Raw genomic sequence first — 11,510 nt, forward strand, 5'->3', positions numbered from 1 at the left:
TAGGCGGTGGGAGGGAGCCTCAGAGCAGCCTGCTCGCTTGCCACCTGACTTAACACCCGGTCAGGGTGTGTGTGTGTGTGTGTTTGCCAGCGACAGTGTCCTGGCAGTTTGGCCCGACACACGCCACTAAAAGTGTACAGTGAGCTGGGGCTTCAGGCCAGCTTGGGCGGCGATGGTCACGAGGAACGAGCAGCCAGGAGGCTGTGAGGCGGTGGGCGGGGCTGGTCACACACTCCATTTAATGATTAAAGCCATACGTGCCTTATATCAAGTCTAGGAGACACACTCACTCACTCACACACATACATACACATGGATTCCCACAGGGGTGCACATCTGAGGTCTAGAATGTTCCTTTTAGAGGTTGGTCCTTCGAAGCCCACTGTCCTTGATTTACTGCCCTTCAGAGTGACTAAACCTTGGGAAGAGGAGGCCGTCCTTCCCGTGGGTCCCTCCATCTGCACCTGTGCCGAGGAGGAAAGGACCCCACCAGGGAGTGAGGACCCAGCACAGGCAGTGACAACAGGGCTCAAAGGAGCGTGACCCCAGACTCCTACCTCGAGGAACTCCCCGCATAAAAGAAACTGCAAAATCACATCCTCACACCCGACCTGTCCTGGGCCCTGCCTCTAGAGGGAGCTGCCCTGGCTCCGAGGCCTGGCCACCCCTGGGACGCTGACGGCAACTTCTAAAAATGTAGATTCCCAGCTCCCCCCAAGCAGAATCTCTGGGAGGGTCTGCAAGTCTGCACGTTTTATAGCCCTGCACCCGGATGGCCAGTCAGGTCAGGACTGAGTCTCCCGTGCTCTTCCTGTACTTGGGTATAAAAAAGTAATGTTTTTTATGCTCTTGTTTTGGAAAGATTTTCTATCGATCTTGACAATTTGATTCTAAATAACTCCAATTGGCCACTTCGCCCAGGAATCCAAGGAGCGCGCACACACACACACACACACAAGGGTCCCACTGGGCCCAGGATCTCACACTCAGCAGGATGCCAGGAAACCAGGCCCCTGGAAAGGACTGTCTGGTCCTCCAGGCACAGCCCTGGTGGCTCGTGGTCAGTGGTCTAGCATCCCAGGAGGTGTCAGCTGCTGGTCACAGGTGGTGGGCTGCTTCCCAGATGATCTGTAGGGCCATGGAGGCGCAGGGGAGCTGGGCCACGGTGTAGGCCAGGGAGCGGGTAGGCGCCTGCAACTTCCCCAGGTAGGCCACCGTGTGGACCATGCGGCCCAGGAAGAAAACAAGGAAGTGCATCTGGGCAACAAAAGGGTTAGGTCCCAGGAAGGAGTAGACGAGGCCCAGGAACAGGAAGGGGTAGATGGTCTCCATGTCATTCCGGTGAGCCCTGGGAAGGCAAAGGGGTGCGGTCAGCCAGGTTTTGGGAGTGTCGCAGAAGCTGGGGCCCCCTGCCCTGAAAGGCCCCACATCCCTGGGGATCATCTCAGGTGAGACAGACTGAAGTCGGTTTATGGCCAGGACAAGACAGATACCCCAGAGGCAGGAGGGACAGTGGCTCCAAGCTGATGCCTGCCAGCAGCTGAGAAGCTGTTAATGGGCTAGCAGCCCTGGGGGGACTACTGGCTGGGGTTTTCTTGCCAAGCCCAGGGCTCACCAGGACCTTGCCCCACATGCCCTCCCCCGTCTTCCCCTCTAGCTCTGGACACCAGGCGGGAAAAGTAGGCTCCAGAGGTGGACAGCTGGGTGGAGCCTGGGTCTGACTAGAGCAGGTGCCCTGTGTCCCCAAGACAGGGCTTCTCTGAGGCCACCCTCCTTCTGAATGCAGGGGCCTGGGCCTGCCCGAGAGCATGGGTTAGAGCTTGGAGCGTGCACCTGAAACCCAGGCCTGGCTCTGCCTTATTCTGTCCCTAAATATGAGCAGCCCCCCACCCCATTTCAGAGATAGTGACAACAGCCTCCTCTTCCTGAAGCCACCCAACCCTGGTGAAGGTCGTTTCATCCCTACTATCCTGCATCTTTTTTTGTTTAAAATAACCAAGTGTGTGAGTATGTGTGGTGGGATGGGATGGGGGTGTGTATGGTGTGTATAACCCCACCGTAAATAAATGACCAAGAAAGAAAATTCACCCACTTCTGCTAAGAGTTGGTTCACATTTTCCATGACTCCTGCTAATGGGCAGCTTCCTTTACAGAGGATGGGAAGGTTGAATCCCGTAAATTAGAGACTGAGCAAGCAATGGAAGCCATAGTGGGCATGTTGAAAGAATAAACAGGAACCCAGTGCCTGGGCCGTGACCTCCCCTAAGGACAGGCTGCATGTGTGAGGCACGGGGGCTGTTCTGGAACCAAGTCCTTCCAGCTGGAATGCATGTCACCAATAGCACACCAACAGGCCAGGCCCAGCCCCAGAGCCCCTGTGTGGTGGCCTGCTGCAGTCTCCTCTTCCCTCCCACTTGCAAGGATCACCTTAGGCAAGGGCCGGACCAAAAGCAATTGGGCTGGGCCAGGGCAGGGAGAGGGCCTGGGGCCCTCAGCAAGCCCATGCTGTAGGGGTCTCGACAGCATGACTAGGGTGGGTGCGGTCAGGGAAGGAGATGTTCGTGCTGAAGCCTGAAGGAAGAGGGGCCATCCATGCAGGGGAAGAACTTTCCAGAGGGAAGGATTGGCATGTGCTAAGGCCCTGAGGTAGGAATGAGCATAGTGTGTTCAAGATACAGGAAAATGACCTGTGTGGCTGCAGTGCGGTACAGGAGAGGGAGCAAGGCAGGATAATAGTCGGAGTGGGGCCTTGTGGAGCAGGATAAGGAGTCTGGAATTCAATCTGAGCATACAAAATCGCCCATCAACCCAGCAGGGCCCAGATGTGTTGTAGGTCAAACTCAGGGCACTGCAGTTGGTGCCTCTGTCCCCGTACCCTGGATCCAACATGAGCCTTCCTTCTCCTTTCCTCCCAAGTCTCAACCCAGGGACTCAGCCCCGAGGAAAGCAAGTGTGTAACAGGGCAGGTCTCAGCCTGTTGGGGAAAGGCTGCTTCCTGCCCTGGCCAGATCCCGGCTGCAGGGAGGGGGGCGCCATGAGGACCGGGGCCGCTCCAACCCCCGAGTCAAGCAAGTCCCTTACTTGTTAGTTATGAAGGAGGAGGCTGCAGGCATCCCTCTAAAACTGCTCCAACCTGCAGCAATGGAGCTGTTATCCCAACATCCCACCATATGCTATTAGAGGGAAGCCCGTTGGAAAACCTACTTTAGATTAAGTTGGCGTGTCCCAGAACGTGGTCTGCCTACCACAGGTGACCCACGAGTTGGTACCACCTGGATGAGCATTTCTACCATACTTATGTATGTATTTATCTGAAAATTTCAGGGAAAGCATTATTAGCAGTGAAACCCATTCATTCAGATACTTTTCCATAAAGTAGATATTCACATTTTCAGAGTGAGCCAGTTTTTAGAAAGCTGTGAAGAGAATTGTCAGCCAAACCCCAAAGAGCAGGTGAGGGCAAGAAGTCAGGAAACACAGGGTGGAGAGGGGGGGTGAGGGCACCCAGGTTCAAGGCCGGCACGGGGAGGGGCAGCCCCTGCGGAAAACCAGCGCCCCCTTAGCTCCAGCACCTGGGACCAGCGGCCTCACCGGGGAGGGCGGAGAGGTGACTGGTGGCTGGGAGAGCCCCAGGGCTCTGGCCCCAGCCCTCCCTCCCCCCTCTCGTATGTCTCAAGCCACAGTGGGGCCTCCATCAAGCCGCAAGTGGTGCCCCGGACGGGAGACATGAGGAAAGCAGGGATGACGAAACACCCGTTCCGCTCCTCCCACCCCAGGACTTGAATTGGGAGACACGGAGGGAGGCACGTACTGGAGCCACTTGGGCAAAATGCGTCATTCCGTAAATAACTACTGTTTGAGGTAAAAGTCACCCGCAGTAAATTCCCACTAGACTGGACTTGCCGGGCCTCCTGCCCCATCAGGTCTGCCCATCCCCTCCCCACACCAGCCAACATTGCAACATGGGCTGCACCGTGCCGCATCAGGTGACGGCGGGGGACAGGGAGACCGACAGTTACCCAGGGCATCCCTGGCAGGGACATCCTCTTCCCTTCCCCAGCCCTCCTCCCCAGCCACATTGATTTCCTTGAATTCAGGTTTGATACACGTCATGGCAGCTCAGTTTGAAAGATGGGTATAGAACAGAGGGTAATGGAGTTCGTGCAGAGGGAGAGCATTGAGGGGCAGAGCCTGCGTGTCAGGCGGCCTGGGCTTGGCCACCCTGCAGCTGCTGTGATCTGGGCGGCTGGGGCAGCCTGTTTCTTCCTGTACAGATAAGAGTACCCTCCTCAGGACGCTGGCGGCAGGGCAGAGCCCCGTAGCTGGTCTCCATGGCGTGCTCAGAACCCTGCCCGACACGGGAGGTGCATCCTGGTTTAGCTGTCTTCTCTTGTCGTCGCTACCGTCCCTAGCCCCGTCCTGGACACAACTGTTAAAGCTCATTTCACTGTCTTGGTTTTGCTGGACTCCCAACCACCCTCAGGCACTTTGGCCAAAGGAATAAGACCACAAAGGGAGGGCTCGGCATGGAGCCTGCAGCTCTGCTGCGGTGCTTAGGAGCTCACGGCTCCTCGCAAGTCTCTCTCCCTCTCTGGGCCTCCGTTCACCAGCCACAAGAAAGAGTGCATTCAATGATGTCTGAGGGACTTGTGGGGCAGAGATTTGTTCACTCAGATTAAGTCTACACCCTCCAAATAGCCAGGAACATTCCACAGTGTATGGCAAGTGTTTGTCTTCCACTCTGTCATACACCCTTCAGCGCCATTTCATACACACGGACTCGGAATTTGGCGCAAACACACGTAGCCAGGACATCTGGGTAGGCATCATGAAAAACGGGTGGCTGGGTTTCACCAGTTCCCTTGAAACTTTTTTTTGACTCCAGCATGTGCTGATCTGCAAGGCAGATTTATCCTCCAAGAACCAAGACCTAAATGCTTTCCTGTTTGTGCAAAAGGGTGACCCTGACTGTACTATAAACTCTGCACTAATATTTAACTAACTTTTGATTCCAGAGCATCCCCCCTCCAGGCTCCAGCCAGTTCCCTGGTAGTGGGCAACAGGATGTGTGACTCTCAGCTTTGTTCCCGTGATGTTATGTGAAGTCAGGAGGAGGAGGCCCAGGAACACCCAGGTCTGGCATGGTGAGTCCCCGATAAACACCGGTGCACGGTGGGTCCCCGGTGAATACTCACCGAATGGATATTAAACATTATTAGGTAAGAAGTGCTCAAAAAGCGCTGGATTGAATTTCAACCATTCGCGCATCAGTATATAGATGGAGGGTCACTTTGATCCAAAGAAAGATTGTACTGGGTGGGAGGAAACAGCTCATCACCACCTGGGTCTGCTGTCTCTCCCTGGCATGGTGACAGCCAGTACAAATAAACCAAGCGTTTGTAAGCCCATGTAACCACCCCTGTACCGTAAGTCAGCTTTGCTCCCTAGAACCCACAAAGCCTGGGAGAAACCGAACACGCCCCCTTGGTGGCTGCTGTGAGTGGGTTCAGGCTGTCCACAGTCATGGAGGCCTTCCTTCTCGTCCTGTCCTTCTGCACCGCCCGGGAGAGGCAAGCCAAGCAGGGCTGAGGGTGCGCTAGCGTCCAAAGTATGGATTCACGTATATGTAATTACGGCTTGAGTTCACTAAAATACTACTAGTGCTTAGCAGTGCCCTGCACATAGTAGGGGCTTGTTAAATGATGGATGATGGATGGATAGATGGACTTCATACAAAGGACTGTGGTTGTATTAGAAAGGTTGAAATCGCAAAGAATTTCACTTCCTATATTACACATTTCTGCAATTTTTAAAACCACAAGTATGTATGTCATTTTCAATGGCCAAGAAAACCATAAAAAAAAAACCCACAGACCTTCTTTCAATAAAAGCATCTCCATTATTTATACTGTCACATTCCACCCATTTCTGCCTGTGATTGTAGGAATGTGCCGAGGACTAAATGGGGGCTGTTTCCTGTCTCACCCCTGCCCAGCCACCTGTACCCCCACCTCTCCACCCAACACCACTGACAACCCCATCCCCTGGGAGTGCCGCCTCCTCAGTCTCCGGCCCACTGGTTTAAAAGGCCAGAAAGGAAACTGTCAAAAAGTCCAACATTGAGACCAGTTACATTAAATGAACGCCTAGACTCTGATGGAATTTCACACAACCGTTTCTTAAGAATCATTTCTTGAGTACTATTTACTGTCATGAAAATGCTCCGGAAATAATGTTAACTGAAAAAGAAAAATTTGGAACCCTCAATTGGGTATAGCATGCATGCCTAGTTTTATGAAAAATATTTAGACATCAAAAACAAAGAGGAGCTAGATGAAGATGTGAACAGTGATTAGAATTGTGAGTGATTTTTCTCTTTTCCTCTATGTATTTTCAACATTACCCAAATTGTCTGCAATGAGTAGTTCTGATTTTTATAATAAGAAAAATTGTTTTTGATTGACTGGGGGATGCTAAACAGATGAAATGATGTCCAGCTTCACTCAGAATAAAAGAGATGCAAAGTAAAACCAAAAGGAGACACATTTTCAACTATTACGTTAGCAGTGTGTCCATCCAACAGTGGCCACACTGAAGTGGCGGGGGCATAGGGGACCATCTCCCATACCAGTGGTGGAGTGGACTGTGCACCATTTGGCAGTATTTCTTACCATGTGATGACAGTCTGCAGTTGTGCTCACATATATACACAAATGAAAATGAAAGAAGGTTTGAGGCACTCTGTTCGCATAACAGAGAAGACCAGGAACAGTCCACTGACCATCGGAGGGGAACAGGTTAGAGAAATTAAGGATCATCCATCTAACAAAGAGTGATGGCAATCAATGCTATGCACCAATGGGATGCACACGTCCCCTCTAGAGCAGATGTGAAACAGTCTCTGTTGTTATGTGAAAAAGCACAGTGCTGACCCGTAGGCAAAGGGTGGTCTTTTGGGGCTAAAAATGAAAAAAGCAGAACAGGTGTTTGGAAGTGCAGAAAGTGACCCGGAAAGGTACATGGGACACTGGTACCAGGATTTGCGCCTGGAGAATAGAACTGGGTCTGAGGTGAGAGGGACACTGAATTTTCACTGAACATCCCTTTCTAATTTTGTAATCCTGAGCCACGAGCACATATTATTTTTCTACAATTAATTAGGAATTAAGTCAATGAATAAATTCAAACAGCCTGAGGGGATCAGGAAGGCAAAAGACCTTGGCTCCCTGTCCTTTGATCCCAGGTGTTCGGAAGCGGTCAGACGTGGCCAGGCAGAGGCCCAAAGGTACTTGCCTGAGGCAGCGATCCACATCCTGGTCACTCCGGCAGTACTGGAGGCCTCCGTGTCTCATGGCATCCTCGGGGTTGGCAAAAGCCTGGAATACATCAGCTGAGAATTACTGTGCATGAGATGGACAGCCTGGTCGCCTGGGTCCGCAGCAGACAGTCACATACACGTCCATTCAACCAGTGTCGATGAGCTCCTACTGGGTGCCCAATGCTGGGACTCTTCACAGACACGGCTGCTAGGGGCTGAATGTTTGCATCCCCAGAAAATTCCTATGTTGAAACCTAACCGCAGTGGGATGTATGTGGAGGTGGGGCCTTTGGGAAGGGATTAGATCACGAGGTGGAGTCCTAGCAAAGGGGCCCCACAGCGCTCGCTCCTCCCTTTAACGAGGTGAGGACACAGCGAGAAGACAGCCATCTATGAACCAGACACCGAATCTGCCGGTGCCTTTATCTCGGACTTCCAGCCTCCAGAACTGTGAGAAATAGATTTTTGTTGTTTATATGCTGTCCAGTCTATCGTATTTTGTTACGGCGGCCAGAAAGGACTGCAGCAAAGGCCTTCCTGTCCTTGCTCTTGTGACAATCACAGACTGATGGAAGAATTCCCTAGGAACCAGGGAAGGCCACGGGGTAACTATTAAGAGAAGACAAGGCTGTCCTCGAGAATGTTCACAGGAGACCTGACTGAGTCTGGGCTCAGAGAAGGCTTCTCTGAGGCAGTGACTAAAGCTGAGGCTTGACGGATGCATCCACATTAACCAGATGAAGGGCGGCTTGGGGCAACAGTATTCTCAGCCCAAGAAACAGCACGTGCAAAGGCCCTGTAGTCAGAAGATGGGCATGTTTGAAAAACAGAAAACCAGCATGGCTGGAGCATAAGAAGCAGGAGACAAAGATCTAGGATGAGATTGCAGGACTGACTATAGGTTCCTGAACTTCCCTGAGCCTCAGCTTCCTCATCTGTGACGTCGGAGCTCATCTATCCTGTGAAGAGCAAAGGAGAGAACTGCAGAGGCCTCGGGCACACACGTGGCACAAAGAGAGCACTCCTTGAATGGTCAGAGGACCAAAGAGCCCTCAGGTCACTTTCAGGTCATGAAGGCCCGCCCATCACCCAAGCTCCACCTCCCCCTGGCATGGGGGCAGGCCAGCCCCACCAACCCGCAGCAACCCTGAACCTCAGCAGGTTCTCTAAATCACTTGTCCACGGCAAATCCCGCTGCTTCTGACTCAGGAGCCCTTGTGACACATGTCTCCAAGCACTGGTTTGTCCTACCTGGTGGGCCTGCCCCTGCCCCACCCAGAGGTAAATGCAGCCAGGCCTGATGCCTGTCACAGTCAGAATCAGAGACCCCACACCCGGAATACCTCTCTGCTGGCCCAGAATTTCCAATAAATCACCAATTCTGATAGCCCTGCACAGAGTCCTGGACAATCAACCCTTCAAAGGGTCTTAGCTTTCAGCGGGCGGCTGTCTTTGGGGTCCACAGTCCACCTTGAAGATGGAACTGGAATACAAGTTGGCCGGGCCAGGAGCTGCAGTGCAGACCGGAAGGGCCCCTGTCGTCAGTGGCTGGAGCGAGGGGGGTCACGGGTGGGTGGGGCAGGCCCAGGAGGCGCTCCCACTGACTGTCTGCAGCTGCTGCCTTCACATTCATTCCAGTTGTTTGTAAGGAATGAGAACCATCATTGGGAGCATTTGCTCTGTGCCAGGCCCTGAATTCTCCTGGTTCAACTGTGACTGTCCCCAGGTGATGGACAAGGAACCCAAGACTTGCCCGGGGTCCAAGGCGGGGGGTGCAGGAGCCAAAGCAGCTCCAGTACCCTCAGCGCCTGCCCCTGCCCCCTGGGGTGAAGCTCCCTGGCTCCTTCTGGCTGACTCCAAAAGAATGCGGAAACTTGTCGATGTAGGAGCACCTTGGGGACAGCCTGAGAAAAGGTCAGCCCCTGACCAGGCAGAAAGGCTGTCGGGGCAGTTTATCTCCGACCTTCCCTCAATCCAGGTCAGAATGAAAGCCCTGCCCTTTACCTCGCCATTAACGGTGCTTTGAGGCAGTATGTGGCCCTGGAGCTGGACACCAGGTTCAAACCCAGCTGTGTGGCCTCCACAAGTAATGTCCTGTCTGAGCCCAGGCACCTCACCTGGAAGGCAGGTGAATATGGGCTGAGGTGGCGATCACCACTCAGCTCCATGGAAGGACTCTGGGCGAACACGGCTGGCCCAGGATGGGCCACGGCATGGAGCAGGCAGAGGTGCCATGTGCCACTGCCCCTGAGTGTCATTTTACCTGGGGAGCTGCTTTGCCTTGCAAGTCTGCCTGTACCTGCACCAGGGGCTGAGTTCAATTCCCGGGCAAGAGCCCCATTCTGCAGCGCCCATCCACCATGTAACACCAGAGCCACCCTTGCCTTGCCTTTGAACTGGACAAAGGAGGCCAAGGGGCACCGTTTCTGGAACCAGTTCCTCTACTGAAATACCTAGGAGGATAATCAACAGGTACCCCCCAGCCTCTCTGCATCTAGCAGGACAGCTGGCAGACCCGGACCCCAGAGGGTCACCGGAATGGGTGGTCCCACCCACCCACCGCTATCCCAGCTCAGATCTCAGCCTCTTTATTGTTATTTTGGCTCAGGGCTTTCACTGATGGGGGAATTCCTCCCCCAAAACGCCAGCAAAGCCTGAAGGAGCCCCCAGAGGCTGCAGAGGGTTGGGAAGCGACCTTGCCATGGAGTTGGGAATTTCCACTGAAAGGATTCTCATGCTCCAGTGTCTCCAGTTCCCACTCCACCCAAGTATCAGATCTCCTGTGCCGGGAGGCGGGCAGGTCAGACAGGCTGTGTGTATGCTGTCTTGCTCCACCCTCTGGGACCTGCTTCCCTCTGAGCAGCGTTCACGCACCAAGAACTTACCTTGTGGCCCGGCGAGTAAATGCTCTTAAAACAGAGGGCAAGAAGTTGTGGGCCCTGCTGAAACCCAGGGCCGCTGCAAAGGACGAGAAGAGGCACATAGGTCCCAAGGGGACTCACACTGTGGCCCTGAAAACACCTTTGTCAAGCTTCCCGTCCCCAGACCTTCCTGCAGGGCAGGGAGAGAAGCAAGCGCGCACACGGGGCTGGGGTGCCCCGGGGCAGCACGTACCTTCTTCCGGAGCCTCACTTGGCCCGTGATGACGGCCACCACGTACATCTTGAGCACCAGGAGCGTGCTGCAGAGCAGGAAGGCGGGGAGCGCCTGGCCACTCACCAGCGCAAGGCCGGCGGCAGGCATCTTGGCGGGAGCTCTGGGGGACGAGAGGGCTTGCCGAGCCTCGGAGAGCAGGGAGGAGGCGGGGAGAGCCAGGGGCGGCCTGTCGGCGCTCTGCACCCGCCCACTCCCGGCGGGTGGGAAAGGCAGAGGGCCGGGAGGTGCTCCCAGCCCCGCCCCTGGCCCGGACCACCCCTCCCTGGCAAATCCTTCAGCCCTTTCTAATCTATTTCCTCATCTGTAAAATGGGAGTGTACAGCCACGCCTGACCTCTGGGGGCTCAACAAAGCCGCGCACCTGGCAAGACTCCCCCCGGGTGCAGATGTTGCTGATCTGTGCCCACATCCCTGAAGGTCAGGGCAGGTGGCGGGCACAAGAACGGAGCCCTCTGCCCCTACACTCAGCCTGGACACGTGAGCCACAGCCCTACTTATACCGATGTGACTGCTATTTGTAGTAGGCTGAATAATGGACCCCAGGGATGTCCATGTCCCAATCCCCAGAACCTATGATTGTGTCCTTGTACGTGGCAAAAGGGACTTTGCAGGTGGGATTAGATACAGTTCTTGAAACGGGAGGTTATCCTAGATTATCTGGGTGAATCCAATTTAATCACAAGGGTCCTCCTGAGAGAGAGGCAGTGGAATTAGGGAGAAAAGATGCAGAGACAGGGGCAGAGGTCAGAGAAGAAAGGAGATGCTATACTGCTGGTCTTGGAGATGGGGGGGGCCGGCCCTGAGCCAAAGAAAGCAGGTAGCCTCTAGAAGCTGGAAAAGACCAGTACGTAAATTCTCCACTAAGGTTTTCAGAAGGAACTGGCCTTGCGGACGCCTTGACTTTCATCCACTGGAATTGATTTTAGGCTGCTGGCCCCCAGAACTGTAAGATAATACATTTATGTCGTTTAAAGCCATGAAATCTGGGGCAATCTGCCATAGCAGCCGGAGGAAACGTGCCCACTATTCCACTGCCT

At 54.0% G+C, this 11,510-nt stretch overlaps 1 protein-coding gene across 1 annotated transcript; it reads right to left on the reverse strand.

Moving 5' to 3' along the window:
• Positions 1–215: 215 nt before the first annotated feature.
• On the reverse strand, positions 216–10,675 carry PTGES (prostaglandin E synthase). The gene is made up of 3 exons (XM_036913617.2): positions 10,433–10,675; positions 7,294–7,376; positions 216–1,348 (listed from the first exon to the last, which is right to left on the reverse strand). The coding sequence occupies exons 1-3, from the start codon at positions 10,559–10,561 to the stop codon at positions 1,099–1,101; spliced, it is 462 nt and encodes a 153-aa protein (XP_036769512.1). The 5' UTR covers positions 10,562–10,675; the 3' UTR covers positions 216–1,098.
• Between the last annotated feature and the right edge of the window lie 835 nt (positions 10,676–11,510).

Source organism: Manis pentadactyla, chromosome 3, assembly GCF_030020395.1.
Source record: "Manis pentadactyla isolate mManPen7 chromosome 3, mManPen7.hap1, whole genome shotgun sequence".
In the NCBI taxonomy this organism is placed as follows: domain Eukaryota; kingdom Metazoa; phylum Chordata; class Mammalia; order Pholidota; family Manidae; genus Manis; species Manis pentadactyla.

Excerpts from the sequence above, each read along its gene's own strand:
- PTGES (XM_036913617.2), bottom strand. The coding sequence starts at position 10,561 with ATGCCTGCCGCCGGCCTTGCGCTGGTGAGTGGCCAGGCGCTCCCCGCC. Across the intron at positions 7,377-10,432 it reads AAGTGAGGCTCCGGAAGAAG|GCTTTTGCCAACCCCGAGGA; the intron begins GTACGTGCTGCC and ends GATGTATTCCAG. Across the intron at positions 1,349-7,293 it reads GATGTGGATCGCTGCCTCAG|GGCTCACCGGAATGACATGG; the intron begins GCAAGTACCTTT and ends TTGCCTTCCCAG.